This window comes from Ovis canadensis, chromosome 15 (assembly GCF_042477335.2).
Source record: "Ovis canadensis isolate MfBH-ARS-UI-01 breed Bighorn chromosome 15, ARS-UI_OviCan_v2, whole genome shotgun sequence".
NCBI lineage: Eukaryota > Metazoa > Chordata > Mammalia > Artiodactyla > Bovidae > Ovis > Ovis canadensis.
This window is the reverse complement of record NC_091259.1, coordinates 12,160,389-12,179,650: the sequence shown is the minus strand read 5'-3', so window position 1 is coordinate 12,179,650 and position 19,262 is coordinate 12,160,389. Positions and strand designations below refer to the sequence as shown.

At 39.5% G+C, this 19,262-nt stretch overlaps 1 protein-coding gene across 2 annotated transcripts in view; it reads right to left on the bottom strand.

Annotated features, from left to right (window-relative positions):
- PDGFD (platelet derived growth factor D) overlaps positions 1 to 19,262 on the bottom strand; it is a 280,450-nt gene that overhangs the window by 11,380 nt on the left and 249,808 nt on the right. For both annotated transcript variants that reach the window (XM_069554791.1, XM_069554792.1), the window contains exons 5-6: positions 18,634 to 18,832; positions 2,978 to 3,192 (exon numbers count right to left, since the gene is read on the bottom strand). In XM_069554791.1, coding sequence (XP_069410892.1) covers positions 2,978 to 3,192; positions 18,634 to 18,832 — 414 coding nt within the window. The remainder of the gene's footprint in view (positions 1 to 2,977; positions 3,193 to 18,633; positions 18,833 to 19,262) is intronic.

Genomic DNA, 19,262 nt, shown 5'->3' with positions numbered 1-19,262 from the left:
CAGTATATTTCTAGGGAACATCCCTTCATTATACATTAACAAGCAAAGATAAGAACTAAAATAATAGCATCCTCTAACCGTCTACAGAGTATGTTTTCTGGAATTTTCTCTTTTTAAAAATCCCCACCGAAAGTATTTTTTATATTCTATATATTCCAAAAGAAGAAATGGTTGCTAGGAAAGAGGAAAAATACTTTAGCAGGATACCTACAAACTTTTCAGAAGAGGGAATTGTACAGATGGAGCATTTTATTGCACAGTGCAAAATGCTCAGATCTCTACAAGGAGAAGTCATGCGACCTGGGGAAAGAGCAACGAAACTTCCTTTTATTTATAATTTCTAATTATTGATAATTTTATAATTATACATTTAATTTCTTGGATTTTATTCCTTAAATGTTGAGCCTTGAAATATCTGTGCAGAGTCATAGAGTCCTGCTTAGGTGGCAAGTTCTAGTCACCCCCTTAAGGGTGCTCATCTCTCATAAAAACTCATTTCCCATCTCATCGGTTACAACCAGGAGGCAGGGAGACCAGTTTTGCATTTTTCTGAGTTAAGACTACAGGCACAAAACTAACAGAAGGAAAGACAAGGATTCTTCCCTCACAAGACTGTGCCCAAGCAACCCCTATTTCTGGAGCTGGAATGAGTCTCCTGCTCTTTTCCAAGGAACTGGACAGAGTGACGCCTGGGACATACTTCAGGCGTATTTTAGGAGGCTGGGGAAAATGTGCCAGCCTCCTAAACGTGTGTGCTCCAGGTGTGCAATAACTGATGGAGTGATTGATGCTCTTTTGTCCTTTTGTCCACAGCTCAGCAGAGTGATTTGGCACAGAGCTCAGCAGACTCCGAGAAGTAAAAATATCATGACATGTTTCACAGAGATGCTTTAGATAGCAGTTTCAAAAAGATTCCACATTTTAGACCTACTCATGTGACTGAACAAAGAGATCAAGGGCTTTGCCTCCTAGATATTAATTGTGAATAGAAATATATAGGTAACAGCCTCTGTGTAGAGAGACAATAGACCTAAGAAAAAGACCATTTAGATTCTTTCAGCGTTAACTGTCTGGGAGGTAAGGGCCCTTTTGGGTGTGTGTTTAACTCTGTGTTTCCACAATTAGCAATTAAAAAAAAAATCAAACTACAACTTCTCTCTGAGAGGAGAGTCAGGATGAAAATAAAGCATCAAAGACCCGAATTTACATGTTTTCCTCACAGTAAAGACTGGGTAAAGATCTTGTCACTTCTTGGCTTATTTTAACGCAAACCAAATTATTGCATTCTGCGTTTGTTCTCAGTGTATGACTCAACATTACAAAGTTCAGGTTCTTAGACACAAAGGACAAAGTCCAATCTAGAGTTCATCAGGTCATACAAAAATAAAACACAATGAACACAGACAACAGCATTCTCTGGATATGAGAACAGGTTTTTGGTTTTTTTTTTCCTTTGAAAAATGTGAGGTGGAGTAAGAAATTCTTGTTACTAAGAAAACATGCTCTATGTAGGTCTCAAATCGGGTCTGCATCTATTTGAGGTAAGCAGGGTTCTTGTGGCCTCCAAGCTCCTACTTTTCCCACGTTGAAAATATCACTTATGACGAATGCCTTTTCGTTTAGCTCAGTAATTACCTCTTAACTGATTATTGTTTTATTGTTTTCAGGGTAACAAAGTGGTTGTGTAAAGTGGGAGACCTTATTTAGGGAGCCCCATCTATTCTTTTGTTTTGATGGATACTGATGAAAAGCAGCTCAAATAATAATTCCTAACAATAGTGTTTGGCTCATATTTTATATTTTAAACATATTGCAATATGGTATTTTACCTCTTACAAAATGCACTTCATATGCACTGGATTGATTCCCCAGAGCCACCCCGTATGGGTTATCATATAATTTCTCAAGTCCTATTTCATATACATGAAAACTGGCTCTCTAAACTTTAGTGACTTGCCCAACCAGGAAGTGATAAAGTTGCTGTCAATGTCAAGAGCAGCTCTAACTCCCCTTAAATCCACTCTTTCTTTAATCTTCAATAATGTGCTAAATATTTAAAATGAGAGCGCTCAGTGTTACCGTTGCTAAGTATATAGACTTTAGAAACAGTGGATCAGTTAAGGTCCCATCTCTCTGAGTTACTGACCAAGTCATACTGGTCAATCCACTGCTCTCTTAGGCTTCAGTTTATTCATCTATAAAAAGGGAATACAAATAGCACTCCCCTGACAACATGTGGAGAAACTGCCAAGTGAGCTAATGATTGCTTACAATAATGTCTGGTACACTGTAAAGGCTTACGTGTATTTCCTGTTATTATCATTAAAAGTTGCTGCTCTCCTTAAATTTTCATTTCTCTTACATCTCTATGTTTACTTTTGTTTACTTTTGCATAATTTCAGAGCTGATTCCCCAGAGCACTCAGTTATATTTAGGAAAAATTAGTAATTCTGGAAGAATAATATTCCCATATTTAGAGATTGAAAAAGTCTCTGACAAAGTATCTTTTCTGACAATTTATACTTTGCTATTTTTACCCTGATTCATTTTTCAATGAGTTGACTGAATTGAAGATTAGCTCTTAGTATTCTCTTAAAGTAACCTAGATTTGCAGTCATATGCTGTTAATGAATCCCATTATATTTCTGTAAGTAAGCTCTCAAATTATTACATCATGCATTTGATTGTGTATACTAACAAGACTGTTGTCAACCTGCATATATATTATGAATAAGGGTTAGAAAAAGGAATCCTTACTTCAGGATGGACCTACACCCTTCCCAGGGACCTGCCTTTGCAAGTTAAGCTTAAGTACAATTTTGCAGTCATCTCCCTGGGAGGTGGCCCTGTGCAGTGAAAAACCTGAACAAACAATGCAGTGGCCCAGTTTCCCAGCACCCTAGAAATTACAGGACTTTTGTAGCTGCTAAAGGACCAAGTGCAGCACTGCAACAAAAAAATTCTGAAAACGGCATACCTCGTGATACTTTTTCACAGTTTTCCCTGAATTGCACGCACAGGACTTCCAGTTGACAGTTCCACAGCCACAGTTTCCTCCGCAGCGCTGCACAAGGAGGCAGCGTGGAAAGAAGACCACATTGGTAAGCTTCAGCTCTTCTCTCAAGTTGACGGAGTAATTCCTGGGAGTGCAACTGTAACGCTTGACATCATCGTTGAGCCTGTCCAGGTCAACTGTAAGAAACACATGTATTGGGTAACCAAGTGCACGACTGTGGCATAAACACTCAGCATGCATTTTGGGAGCAGGGTGGGGAGATTCTGTGAGGACAGCCTTAACCCAGGGACTGACCCTATTCATGGGACCTCAACTATTACCCCAAATACCAAAGGTGAGTGTGAGTGTCACATGCTCAGTCATGTCCAACTCTTTGCGACCCTGTTGACTGTAACCCACCAGGCTCCTCTGTCCATGGGATTTTCCAGGCAAGAATACTGGAGTGGGTTGCCATTTCCTTTTCTAATACCAAAGGTATTTTCAAAAAAGAAAGAAATCAACAACAGCAAAGAGAAAACAAAAAGACCTTCAAAACTTAGCTAAATCTTGGTTCAATTTTTCTTGCACCTTTCTAATGCAATAAAATAAGTTACAATGAAAGAAAATGAAACATTCAGCAATTTAAAATAATTGTCTTTACCTTAAAAAACATATGTGTGTGTGTGTGTGCACACATGCAAATGTATATATATATCTTCTTGACTTTAAACAACTCCTGACTCTAAGCCATTACTTAATATAATTTGAATTATATCAGGGATACGTTAGGGAGAATTATTCTGATTTACTGATCTGACAGTGAAATTCTACAAGTACATGTGATGAATAAAAAGTTTTAGCTTCATTGTAACTCCAAGGTTAAGCAAAATGTCAAAGGACAAGGAATTTGGAGGTTGTGAATATGATGCACATTTGTGCATTGCATCCTAGATGGCAGTATAGCATAGTGGTTAAGTGCTTGGGCTCTGCAGTTAATCTACAACAGCATTTAAATCACAGCTATGTCTCCTTTTAGTTGGTAAGTTACTTGACTCCTCTATATTCTGTTTCTTCATCTATACAATGTAAGTAGTGTAACTTTACTATTTCAGCAATATTTGAAGTATTGAATGCAGTGTGCCTGGTATTCAGTCTGGTTATTATCATTCATCTTGATTGAGTTTCTCCAGTTTTTCCCTCTAAAGTCAAATGGTCAATACTTAAAAAAGAATTTTTTTTTTCAGATCTGTCTCTTCTATTTCTCTTTTGGCCATTATTCTATATAAATAATTATCTGGGGGATTGTCTATCAGGACTTCTTTGAATTAAGAGCATTACACTAAATTTTCAGAATTTGGTTACTAATATTTTACTTGAGTTAAATTTGTATCATTGTACTATATAAATTATATCTTAACTTGTGGTCTCGAAATCCATCTAATCAACCATCTATTTGGCATTCAAATCCTCTGGCAGGTGAGCACGTACATGACTATCTTCTCACAAGAATGCAGTTAGAGGAAAGTCCTCTGTCCTTTCCTGGTTTCCATCCCATTTCTGAATGCACTTCCCTTGTCACCAGTCAGGCGACTGCAGGAGGAATCCCACAGATGCCAGGCAATTGTCATCAGATTTACTCTGATTTTAGCCCCATTAAATGTCTTAGTCCTAAACGAAAACTGCTTGAGGAGTAGTAAGGAGTACTTTTTTGGGATAGAGGTCAAAGGCTAAGGATGCTGTCAGTAGAATGCATCTGAATGAGACAGAAATGAAAGAAGGCACAAATGGATGAAGATTCCACTTAACCCCATGAAGTCAGCTAAAATGCTGGCCATATGGTCGATGACCCCCTTGAATAAAGAATTAAATGGCAAGTGGACTCATGCTCTGCCCTGCGTGCCTTTGATTCTCAAGGGCATGGGTTTTACCCCAACTCTTAGATGCTGAGCCCAGGACACTGTGGGAGCTGCATAAATGCTAAATAATTATTGTGCATAATTGATGGCTGTTTTTTTCTTCCTTTGCAAAGACATATCATAAGTTTAGCTATAATCAATCCAGTTTTAAATTAAATGAACTCTGTCTTGGGAAAGGAACCATTTCATTGCTGCTAAAACCCTGAAAAATAACTGCAAGCAAAGCAGAGAGGATTACATAAATGGATTTAGAAGTGCTGCAATCATCCATTACAAGTGTCACCTTGAGATAAATACTGATGCTGGCTGTGCATTACTGGGCTACAGACAGGGCTAATGCAGAGGGCCAAAGCTGCTGATTGTGATGCTGGGAATATATTTTGTCCACCATCTAGGAGCAAGAGGCTCTATTTGCAGGAAGGGATTGTAATGTGCGAGGTTTCCCAGGTGGCTCAGTGGTAAAGAATCTGCCTGTCAATGCAAGAAGACATTGAGGGACTCAGGTTTAACTCCTGGGTTGGGAAGGTAACCTGGAGGAGGACCTGGAAACCCACTCTAGTATTCTTGCCTGGAGAATCCCACGGATAGAGGAGCCTGGTGGGCTACAGTCCATAGGGTTGCAAAGAGTTGGATATGACTGAGCCACTGAACACAGTCTGTTCTGTAAAGTGTGGTAGGCCAAGAGGGATGGGAAGGAAGCGACAGACTGAGCCTAGGTGGGTTCAGCCAGTCCTCTGCCAGGCATATGACACACAGGGCTACTTATTGCTGCTCCCTAACCTTTTGAGATGTGTGTTACTTACTCAAAGTGAATACGAAGTAGGAAAACTGCGCTTGAAGTCATTCTCCCTCTTGCTGCCCAGTCTCTGCCACATCAGGCAGAATGGGGGGCTGGCAGGCAACCTGGGGTTGAAGGGATAAGACTGATCTCCCTGGCATGATATTAAGCTGTCCTGTATGGCAGTGTACTACGACTGGGGTGGTGAATGGCTCCTCCTTTATGTCCAGAGTATGTCCAAGCCAAACCATAGCGTGCTTTCCAGTGGGAACTCAGCTGATTGCCTAGAGGGCCCTCCACAAATCAGGATAGGCATGCATGCCTTACTTGTCTTGGAACAAAACTCTTCACATTGTATGACTATTTTACTGACTCACACTGGTTACTTCTGTTTCCTACTGGCCATGAAGAGATTTACGATGCTGTCAGTTATTTATGTGGCCCTGTGTGACTGCTGTAGAATCCAGCTGCCCTGCTTATTGGGGGATTGAAACTACGAAGGCACTCAATTTAGAACTTGAACTAAAAACATTCCTCAGAGTGGATGCAAATAACTTTAAAGCTCCATTGCAGGCTTTCTGCAGGGGATATTGACTTTCAAGTCAAAGAAGACTGATTAGGCAGTGCAGCAGAGCGGGGAGCCAGACAGGGGACTGAGTGGCAATTAAGGCTTCTGGAGCCCTGGTCTGAGGGGGCCTCTGGTGTGAGCTCCTGTTGGGGGAGGGGTGCAGGCCACGTGATACAAACCTGGGGAGAAGAGCGACCCTTCCCATTCCCGATTCAGCCTCCACAGTGGAATCTTACTGAGAGCGAGGATGTACCAAATTTAATTCAAAGGCCCATTAATTTCATCTAATTGCCCTTATTTCACTCAGCTGTACATAATGTCATCATCCCTCTTTCGCTGTCCTTTTGAATTTGAGTCCTGCTTTCTCATGGAAATTTGACGTCATTTCCATTTTTGTGTTCTGCACCGACAATCTGCTGCAAAGGCTGACAGGGCTGAGGTGTTGTCAAAGCCTTCCTCTGGACTCAGGAATCCAGTGTGGGCCATTGCACCCAGTTACGGGAAGCACCATTTTTCCTCAGTGCTGGCCTCAGAGTGCAGCCTAGTCACAGAGGCCCCTGGGCTGTGGGATGAGCTCTGCGATCTGAGCCCTGGGGCGGGGATGTGTAAAGCAACGGGACGTTGTTGTTGAATGCACACCCTCATCAGTTTCTAGTCTACGAAGGCTCAGATTTGGGAGGAAGGAGAGTCAGCCTGGTCTTTTTGATACTGGCCATCCCAAGTATCAGGTAATATAGAAGTTCTTCATGAATACGATTGCATGAAATCCCCATCAATGCTACGAATCACATACTATCTTTACCCTTACATTTACACTTGAGACAATAGAGCCTCTGAGAGGAAAGGGAAAAAACTTGTCTACAACCACACACGCAGTCAGTAGAAGAGCCAGAGTCTGAATCTAACCTTTTCATCACTCTTGCACTTTGAAGCTCCAGTCTGAAGATTTGAAGAAGGGTACAGCGAGCAGATGCTATGAGCCCTGCTGGAGCTTTCCTACTAGAGGTCGACTTCCTGTCAATGACCTGGCTTCCTAGGTGCGTTGCCAGGCACTGACCTGTCACTTATAAGATGTTGTCAATTATGTGTGTATCCAAGCATGTACACCTGTGCGCAAATATTCATCTATCAGATTCTACCAAAAGAGTACACACTGATCATAGCCTTGCTAATAAAGCAGGCAACTGCACAGAACCTAGTGTTTTCCTTTGGTATTGAAAAATACCACCTGATGAGACCAGGTGACTCACTGGAAAAGACCCTGATGGTGGGAAGATTGAAGCCAGAAGGAGAAGAGGGAGACTGAGGATGAGATGGTTGGATGGCATCACCGACTCGATGGACATGAGTTTGAGTAAGCTCAGGGAGTTGGTGATGGACAGGGAAGCCTGGCGTGCTGCAGTCCATGGGGTCACAGAGAGTCAGGCACAACTGGAGTGATTGAACTTCCTTGAGTCAGTCTCTTCTGGGTTCCAAGTTCATTATGCTATTTCCTCATCAATCCATCAGTCTTTATCCTGTCACGTGTGTCACCAGTCTTGAATATTCTTGCTATTCTCCAGTTAAACTTCTACATATTCTTGGAGTTAGCCAGTAATCATTTTGTATGCATGCATGCTAAGTCAGTTCAGTTGTGACCAACTCTTTGCAACCCTATGGACTGTAGCCCGCCAGGCTCCTCTGTCCATGGGATTCTCCAGGCAAGAATATTGGAGGGGGTTGTCATGCTCTTCTGCAAGTAATCACTTTAGTATAATCCAGTTAAGGCCTTTGCAGTGCTGAAATCTTTTAAGGATTCTCCTAGCAGGCAGCCTCTGTTCGTGCAGATTCAGCACATGGCACTGGTGCTCGAAGAGCAAGTGCCTGAAGGAGGGCCATGCTTTTCTAACTTCAAGCTTTTGTCAATCTAATTTACCTTCTCGGGCATCTCAGGCCACTGTGTCACTTTAATCTTCTAAGTCAAGAGGCACATTCACCCGACATCTTCTCTAGCCCCTTCACTAAATACTCACCTCACATTCCCTGCCTTCTATTGTAGCACTTACTTTGTAGAACTTGCTTTATCCTTTTCTTTTTAAAATTAATTCATTTTAATTGGAGACTAATTACTTTACAATACTGGGATGGGTTTTGTCACACATGGACATGAATCAGCCACAGGTGCACATGTTTCCCCCATCCTGAACCCCCTTCCACCTCCCTCCCCACCCCATCCCTCTGGGGTGTCCCAGAGGACTGCTTTGAGTGCCCTTCCTCATGCATCAAACTTGCACGGGGCATCTATTTTACATATGGTAATACACATTTCAGTGCTATTCTCTCAAATCATCCCACCCTCGCCTTCACCCACATAGTCCAAAAGTCTGTTCTTTACATCTGTGTTTCTTTTGCTGCCTTGCATAGAGGATCATTTTTACTGTCTTTCTAAATTTCATACATATGTGTTAATATACAGTATTTATGTTTTTCTTTTTGACTTACTTCACTCTGCATAATAGGCTCCAGTTTCATCTGCCTCATCAGAACTGACTCAAATGTGTTCCTTTTTATAGCTGAGTAATATTCTATTGTGTATATGTACCACAACTTCCTTATATGTTCACTGCAGCCCTGTTTACAATAGCTAGGACATGGAAGCAATCTAGATGTCCAGTGTCAGATGAATGGATACTTTTTTCTTTATGTAGGTGTTTCTCATCCACTAAACCATAAGGTTCTTGGAATCTGAGTTAATCATCTTTTAATCTTCCCTCTCATAGTTCTTTACCACTAGTGGAAGAAGTATATGTAGGTCAATTAAGCGTATCACTCCTAAAACCATTTAGTTTCTACAATTAGAAGCTGCATAGTGCTGAGAAAAATACATTTTTTGGTAGTCTCAGAATATGTGCCATTTCAGGATATTTGAAATAATTAATTAAATCCAATAAAAAAAAAAAAACAGGAATCACTATGGCTTACCTAGGCAAACATTTCTGATTTTTTTTTAAACACCTATCTTTTGTGGGATACCAAGCAACTTAAAACCAAAATTAGAAAATGTTTAGGCCATTTATAGACCTACTAATCAATCCAAGTTTTCTTTATAAGGCATAGGTACTCCGTAATGATGAAATGAATCAAATTACTGATTGTTGTTGGGTTAGAATTGAAAAGCTAGGATTCTGGAACCAGCTCGATGACAGATGAACTGTGATGCATGAAGATTGGCACCAAGACCCATGGGCTCTAGAAGCTTTTCCACATCTTTTACATGGGGTGAAGGATGGCATCCAGGAGGCTGGCTCTCTGATATACATCTCAAGGTGCTCAGGAATATGTCTTATGCCAAATGGGTGATAGTCCCACAGCCTGCTATATAAAGTGCTATAAACTTGACTTTGATATTACAAGACAAGATTTATAGTGCTTTAGGTAGGGGTGGGAGGTAAGGGGAGTGTATGAATAATTGTAGTATTTTTATACCAAGAAACTAGGGGCTCTCAGCCTTCTTTAAGGTTCATAAATTTCCCAGGAGGCATCTATTCATCTTTATGAGCATTACAATCTCACTGTGATTTTCAGATTCCCACTTCTATAAATTAGCACTTAATTGTGAAGACTGTTTTCCACATTTCAACCCAGTTTTCAAGTGCAAATGAGTCTGGAAAGAACAATTATTTTATAACTTTTAATGAGGGAATATCAGGGAATTTTAAACTTAAAATCATGAATCTCATGACTCTATTTCCTGGTTTAACTTCTCAAGAATGGAAACATTCACCACTTGCATATATAGAAATTAACCTAAATCATAGTAAAATATTCCCAGTGAGACAATTCCTAATTGTCAGGGTTTAAAAACATTGTTAAGCAGTGAGTGAATGGAAATTTACTGAGCAGCTACTATGTGCCGGGTACTATGTGAGATGCTTTTACAAAGTTAAGTGTCGTGGAATTCTCATAACAAACCTTCATCTTAGAGACTACTTTTCCCATCTGATGGATATGGAAACTGAGATGCAGAGGAGTTGAGTGACTTGCCTACAGCCACTGGGCAATTTGACATTTGACAAATATAGGCTAGAAAATGAATGGGTGAATACACGGATATCTATAAGGTATTGGATTAGAAATGAAAGCAACTGACACTGTCATAATGCAATTCTCTGAACTCTAGAGGGGGTGTAAAAATATATCTATAAAATGGAAAAGAAGAACAAGGTTAGGAGATGAATAAGAATCAAGGAGTCCTTTAATTGTTTGTCTTTCTCTCATTTACTAGACTAAGAGTCTCTTGAGTTTTAAGCACCACTGGGTCCCTCACAGCATTGACCTCACAGTCAACACACCCAGGTTCATGTCATGGCTCTCTATTTTATAACTGTCAGTAAACCTTTCTGCATTTCTTTCTTTTATTAGATAAAATGGGAATAACAGTACTCTCCTGCCAAGAAACTCATTAAGCTTGAACAAGTTAAAAGTGTCTGAAGTGTGGTCCAAACCCTCAGCTCCCAGTAGGTATGCTTCACATTAATGTCAAAATGAGTAAAACAGATCAATGAAATAAAGTTAAGAACAGAATCACCTAAAATCAGAAGTAGTCAAGATTGTGCAATTGGTAATCGCTAAGGAAAGGAAGATCATGCTCACTTTGATCACAATGTCAGAAAGCAATGATGATGTGTGTTTGGTTTAATTCAATGAGACATAGCACCAAAGCACAGTCCCTTGCAAGTAAAGACACTTAGCAAGCCAGATCTCCCAGCACCAGCAGTTTCGGCATGAGCATGAGTTCTAGGAAGGGTGTGCCGTCTCCTTAAGTCCATCAGTGCACTGAGCACAGGATGCTGCTGGGTTCCTCAATGCCACACAGGTAAAAACTGGTATAGGAACCACAAGGCAAACCCACTCAGAGTAACAAGAGTGACCGTTGTGGAAAAGACACATTTGTCTACCAAGAGGTTAAAAGTTACTTATGGTTTTCTACTGTGAAATGGATTTTCCAATCAATTTGCACTTAAGTCATATGCCTAGACCTGAGGAATGTTTGATAATGAAAGTGGGCTTAGGATATTCACAAAGATAGACAACCATTATCGGAGAGAAGCAGAGGCTGTGCTGGCACTATGAGAATAAACGAGCCAAAAAAGTCCTTGATCGTGTGCTGAGATTGTCTTCAAACTTTTATGTGTGTGCCCTCGTAGATGCATGCAGCACTATATATGACAATATGGTTTTTATTAATGGTTGCAGGCAAACCGAGTGAGTGGGGCATCTAGATACTTTCAAATCATATGGGTTATAAACAGTGGCTAAAGCCTAAAAACTAAGCTTTAAAAAGAAAACGTCTAAAAAGCAAAATGGGGCCAGAAATTTCTTAATAAATAGTATATTGGAAAAGTTGAGTAGTTGGAATTTATTTTGTAAAATTTTAATGAGTGTACTGATTATACAGATACTTAAATATGACAATATTTGGGTAGTCCATAGGAGGCTCTCCAGACTTTTAAAACCATACAGGGAAGAGAAGAGGGTCCACAGAAATGTCTGGGTTCTATGCAAAGTTTTGTATTCAGATAATAATAGTAGCCATCATTTATTGAGGGGCTACCAGGAGTTGGATACGCTGCTTTTACTAAGCCTAATACAACTTTGCAAAGGGGTTGTAATTAGCTATTTTACTAAATGCCGAGGTCTGCATATAACTTCTCCAAGGCTACTATCAGGAACTGATTTAGAATTTTATTATAAGTTTACTTGACCCCAAAGAGTTTTGTATTCAGATAATAATAGTAGCCATCATTTATTGAGGGGCTTCTAGGAGTTGGATGCGCTGCTATTACTAAGCCTAATACAGCTTTGCAAAAGGGTTGTAATTAGCTATTTTACTAAATGCCGAGGTCTGCATATAACTTCTCCAAGGCCACTATCAGGAACTGATTTAGAATCTTATTGTAAGTTCACTTGACTCCAAAGTCTGTCCTCTTCCCACTATCACATTCTTTCTTTTTGCTCTATTTCTATCAAATTTATGGTAAGCAATTTTAATATTGATAAAAAGAAGCTTTTACTTGGTACATACCACATTGTTCAGGAAAATCAAAGAAGTTAGCCCTTACTGAACATAAGAAATTAGAAAAATCCATTTGATTTAATGTCTCTTGTACCCCTGTTTAATTCACCTATAGATAGTCGCAAGCAGATGACATCTCAAGACTGCCATACCCAATTCATCCGTAGAGTCAAGGACTTTTCTGCAAATTCTTACTCAGATATCAAACAGGCAAGAGAAAGTTGTAAGCATTTGATTTACATTGACTAGCTCATTTAAAAAACATATTCATATCTTAATACACTGAAATTATTTCATACATTCTAAATCATTTTTGGAAGAGCAAGTTACCTCTTTCTAGTTAGTCTGCAAGGGCATGACAAAAAACAACACTAAGTGACTAATTTAAAAATAAAAGATATTTGCATCTAAAAGAATTCAGAGCCAGTTCTAACATTTTATATGAGACATATCTATTTAATTTAATCCTCAGCTTCTTATTCCAGGTATTTACCAATAAATTGTTTTAATATTAAAGAGTGTTTTATATCTTATAGAAAAATAACATCATGTAAGAAATCACAGAATTGATATAAGATCCTGCGGAATGGGTTGGTAACTGTCCCAGAGTAAATCATATATTTCAAACTCTGTCATCTGGAATCAACTTAATATTAGTATGCTTGATTCACTCAATATTAATTTACTGATTTTTAAAGAGGAGTGCAGGTCAAATTCAGCTCATGTATCAATAAATAGCAAATCTTTGGGGAAAATATATTTTTATCAAGCATTATTGTTGTTCAGAACTACTAAGTTGGAATGCCTCAACAATTATATCCATATTTTAATCACAACACAAGCTATGAAAACAGGTTTCCCTCTTATTATTGGGTTTTCTATGGCAAAAGTAAAAGAGAAATTTGCTCAGTTGTATCCGACTCTTTGCGACCTCATGGACTACACAGTCCATGGAATTCTCCAGGCCAAAATACTGGAGTGGGTAGCCTTTCCCTCCTCCAGGGGATCTTCCCAACATAGGGATTGAACCCAGGTCTCCCACACTGCAGGCGGATTCTTTACCAGCTCAGCCACACAAACACACCGTCATTCAGGAAAGTTGTGCTGTCCCGGAATAAGTAAAAAAAAAAAAAAAAAAAATGGATCTCACATTGTTAATTCCCATAAGTCACTTCTCAATGCCCAGTCTAGAAGAGTTTAAGACCAACAGCTTTTCCATGTTGAGATGTCAGATTTTGTGCTATCTACTTGACTAAATACACACTGCCCATAAATTCAAAGGACTTTTTTTTTTTTTTTCAAGGAATCATAGTATAATTTCTGTTAACTTCAGTGGTCATGCTTCCTTGACTTCCCTGGTGGCTCAGTGGTAAAGAATCCACCTGCCAATGTAGGAGATATGGGTTGATCCCTGGTTTGGGAAGGTCTCCTGGAGAAGAAAATGGCAGCTCACTCCAGTATTCTTGACTGGGAAATCCCATGGACAAAGGAGCCTGGCTGGCTCTAGTCCATGGGGTCAAAAGGAGTTGAACATGACTTCATAACCGAACACAGGTATAGCGGCCATGCAAGGATTCAGAGAGTAATTGCATGGTTTGTAGAACATCCATATAATTTTTTACCTAATTATGTGCAAATCTGCTATGTTATTAGCATGCTCATCAGAAGAAATAAATGCAACTTGAATTTCAAATGACTTATTTTAAAACTTTGAGCAGCTTTAAGGTTGAAATTATTGGCAAAATTGGGTTTTGGAACTGCAGTTATTTACAGATTTCAATTATCCATGCTACCCTTTTCTCCATTATCCTCTAGGAAACTGAAAGTTGGATATATTAACTTGTCCTAATATCATCAGTCCAGAAGCTTTTACAGACAAGTTTTTTCTTATCTATTGCTTGTGAATTTGAAAAAAAAGTGGACCTTATGCACTGAAATTCTGGCTTCAGTACTTGGCAGTGTTACGTCTCCTTTCCCTCCCTCTTCTCTCTAAACTTTTAATATCCTCATACTTCCCATTTTCCAGTCTCTTCTTAAGGCGAAGTAAAACCTCACTGTCACCTAATCTCCCTTCAAATAACAGGAGAAGCAAAGCATAAATTTTAATTTAAATATATTAACTCTTTCCTAGTTTACAAGTTCCTCACCTAGTGTATTTGTATTTTATTTTAGTGTTTATAAAATTTTGTGATCTATATATTCACATTCAATTTTAGAATCTTGTTCTTTGATATCATGAAAAATTTAGATTTGATATCATGAAAAATTCCACTTTTGATCAGTCTGGGGAAATCAGAAAAAAGGATGCTCAATAGATATTCACAAATGACAAGTTTGTTTCTATAGAGCATCATTAAAAGATTATTATAGGGGCTTCCCAGGTGGCTCAGTGGTAAAGAATCAGCCTGCCAACACAGCAGATGCAGGTTCAATCCCTGGGTCAGGAAGAGCCCGTGGAGAAAGGAATGGCAACCCACTCCAGTATGCTTGCCTGGGAAATCCCATGGACAGAGGAGCCAGGCAGGCTAAAAGGTTAAAGTTCAGGGGATCACAGAGTCAGACATGACTCAGGGATCAAACAACAGCAACAAATACTGGTAGTAGAAAACATTTTAGAAATCCTATGGAGTTCATATTTTATTTGACATCTAATGGACCTCCATCATCTATAACTATTTTTCGGTTTTCACTCTTTTATTCACTATCCCATTTCTTATACATCAGGATAAAACCCATGGATTTATATTTTTAAGTTGCAAAAGCTGACAATGACAGCTGAAATATTAAATGTGACTTCCTTTGCTTCTGTGATACACGCAGGTGGTTCAGCATCAGGGAGTGATAATTAAATCAGCACAGTTACACAAGTGTAGACAACGGTGACTTGCCAGTGTTCAATGAAAGGTTACAGATCTGCCTTAGAGCCGTTTTAAATAAGAGATTGAGAAATGGAATCTAAGCCAGTAGGGGAGATAAATGTTTACTTTATCAGAAATCAGCAGAATGTTCCCTTGAATACTCTAGCAAGGTTATTTCAGTAACCAAAGGCATTCTTAATAAAGGCACAAGCCTAACTCTATGGAGTGGGTTTCTATAAACTTTAGAAATATACTAAATTATTAATATCTCCAATTTCACAGACACCAATTGAGCAGCTAAAATGTGTCAGTTGTTACAGCTGTTCGGTCATTAAGTCATGTCTGACTCTTTGCAAGTCCATGGACTGTAGCACAGTAGCTTCCCTGTCCTTCACAACTATCTCCCAGAGCTTGCTCAAACTCATGTCCATTGATCAGTGATGCCATCCAACCATCTTGTCCTCTGTCACCCCCTTCTTCTCCTGCTCTCAGTCTTTCCCAGCATCAGGGTCTTTTCCAATGTGTCAGAGATTATATCAATTTACTGAAGATAGAGGATGAACAATCCTTCAACACTGAGTGCCTCTGAGGATCCCTCTCAATCTCCTGAAAATGTAAGTCTCTCAGTTGTGTCTGACTCTTTGTGACCCCATGGACTATAGTTCATGGAATTCTCTAGGCCAGAGGGGATCTACTCAATCTCCTAGGAGCCATAAAATAATATCAATGCCCCAGGCTCGCCCTCAGAGTTTCTGAGTCCGCGTGACTGGGACAGCACTAGGCACCTGTATTTGTTAAAGCTCCCCAGGTGACTTAACATTCAGCCACAGTTGAAACACTTAGGTCCTAGGATCTCACATTGCTCAGTCATATCTAACTCTTTGGACTGTAGCCAGCCAGGCTCCTCTGTCCATGGGATTCTCCAGGCAAGAATACTGGAATAAGTTGCCATTTGCTTCTCCAGGGAACCATCCCAACTGAGGGATCAAACCAGGTCTGCATTGCAGGCAGATTTTTTTTTTTAAATTTTTTTTTTTACCATCTGAGTCAACAGGGAAACCCCTTAGACAAAATACAGAGATACAACAGCAATGCAGTAGTAGGACAAATAAGTGCTGTAGCATCTCAAGTACTCCAGACTTGAGAAGTATGGAGTGGTGGGCTTCACAGAGAGAAAACAGGGGCAATAAAGGCTCCATCAAGGAAGTGAAGCAGTCATTTCAGAAATCTCAGTAATTACAACTGGCTAACATCTCTTGAGCAGTACTATGTGTCAGGTGCTTTGGAGACAGCCTCTAACAATTCCTGAAAGTAGGTATTATCATACTTGCTAGTGAGGAAACCGAGGATCAGAAACAATCAATGATTAGCTGAAAATAATCACCGAACTTGTAAGTGGCAGGGTTAGGATTTGAACCAAGATGCCTCTAACTCAACATAATATCTGGGGGAAAATAAGTAATGAATTTAGGTGATTTTTAAATTTTAGTATTTCATAAAAATAGGTGTCAAGTAGGGCTAACCCTTAAATAGCTGTCATGGTTAAGATACTTGAAGACATAGTCATGTTTTATCATTTCTTTGTCCAATGCCATTTTAATATTTTTTTCTGGGGTTCTCAAAGCATCATGAATATTTTATTTTCTTTCAAGTTGACCTAGTAGAGATCCAAAGACAGCAATGGCTTATAAAAAAGCATTTTCTTTTTTGTGTTGGATACAAAGTGAGCACTGAGGAAATTTGATTTGAGAGTGGCACTGTCCTGCATGTGACATCCTAGGTGGTGCTAGTGGTAAAGAACCTGCCTGCCAATGAAGGAGATGCAGGAGACTTGGGTTCCATCCCTGGGTCGGGAAGATCCCCTGGAGAAGGAAATGGCAACTCATTGCAGTATTCTTGCCTGGAGAATCCCATGGGCAGAGGAGCCTGGTGGGCTACAGTCCATAGCGTCACAAAGAGTCAGACACGACTAAAGTGACTTAGCACTCACACAGGCATGCGCCGTGTCTCCATAACATCAGGGCCACGAGTGCCTCTGTCGTTCCCACTTAGCTGTGCAATTCACGTATATAAGATTATGACCTAAGCCATAAGTAGCATATTTAGGCAGGAGTTAACTAATTAGTCACTTCAGCCTACATATTCTAACATATTGCCCTCACCAACACAAACATTATCTGTAAAAGGGCACAGGTTCACAATTCTGAAAGTGAAAGTCACTCAGTCATGTCCCACTCTTTGCAACCCCATGGACTGTGGCTTGTTAGGCTCCTCTGTACATGGAATTTTCCAGGACAGAATACTGGAGTGGGTAGCCTTTCCCTTCTGCAGGGGATCTTCCAACCCAGGGATGGAGTCCAGGTCTCCCACACTATAGGTGGATTCTTTACCATCTGAACTGCCAGAGAAGCCCAAGAATACTGGAGTGGGCAACCTATCCCTTCTCTTTAAAAGGACCTCTGTTACTACAAAGAAACAGGCTGTACTGTATTAAATATCTTTACATCTGTGATGCAAGTCAGCCTTATAAGACTTCCAAAGAAAATGTTAATAATAACAATTCTTAACAAATGAAGCAAGAACATAACAGACTAGAAATTATACTTTTATTCAATAAGAGGTAATTGCAAATTATTTCTCTATTAGTTTGAGTTAAACATTCAAATAAACATTCACATCCTAAAATCATATTACCTAGATGCAGCATCCTATTTTTTAAGAGTTTAAGAACTATGATTTTAACTCTTGATGTTTTAACTCTGCTGAATATTCTTTTCTCGTCCCTTCACTGTGTTTTTCTGAAACTTCCAACTGAATGAGTGCCCTCACACTTGTGCAAAATATCCCACATCTTTGTTTCTTTCTTGGGACCTTTCTATACTATGAACTACCAAGGACGCCAAGCCTATGGTAGGACCTTATGAAATTTTTTGGAAAGGACACTGAATGAGTAGAGTTGTAATCCTCCAGAATTTTGACCACTGCTTTACCAGGAGCCTCTCCTGTGAACACTGAATGAATCCTGGGCTAATTAAACACTCACATCCATCAGAGAGACACAGAGGACTGTTACATATGCACTGATATTGGAGGCAAGAGACCGTGATTCTCCTTTCCTCTCCATTGCCATGCAGCCTTTGAAGAGTTATCCAGCTCCCCTGACGTTGGTCACCTCTACTATTTATGGTGGGACTAAAAATACCTTGTTTGCTAAGAAGCACAAAGTTGATCCAGCTGATTTTATAAGGTCTTTTCTAGCTCCAAACTTTGAATGACTCAAGTCTTTCTTAGTCCCATACAAACAACACAGTTTGGGCAAAACACAGAATATCATTTGAAAGTGTTGTGAAAAGATATATAATAATCTGATTTAAGTGTCTTAAATACATTGCATTGCAAATTTTTACTTGTTACTATTATTAGCACTTGTAACTGCTTATGAAGAACTATATCTGTTTCTTACCTTTTGACTTCCTGTCATGATACGATCTGCCTCGATGATGAGGGGTATCCAAATACAGATTCTCAAGATCGTCTTGCCATGATTCAGGATTGAAGTGCTTGAGCAGCTCTTCCACAGTATCAAATTCTGCAATCGTTTTGTCCAGAGCATCCGCAGTGAGAGTGGGGTCCGTTACTGATGGAGAGTGATAGGATACCCCCTAAGAGTGACATACAGCTCAGTGTACTCAGAAAAAGTGCATTGCTATAAAATACAAGTCACACAACCTTATGGAAGGAACACAGACTTCCGATTATAAGACATCACGTATATAAATATCATGCTAAGCCCCTATGCCATAGTCTTGCCATATTCCTAAATAATTACTTGGTAAATCATAGTCATTTGCTTTACTGCAAATCAAAAACAGGAAGATCATAAAATACCCAGCATCTGAACTGTAATCGTTAAATGATACCAGATAAACGGAGATATCAAAATAAGTCATTAAATTTCTTGGTTCAAAGACCCAAATCATCATATCCATATCAACAAATAATGGTAATAGATAAATTATGAACTCCTTTCATCCTCTATGCAAACTGTGAGTAATCTATTTCATCTCCCTTGCTTAGCCTCAATGCCCCCAC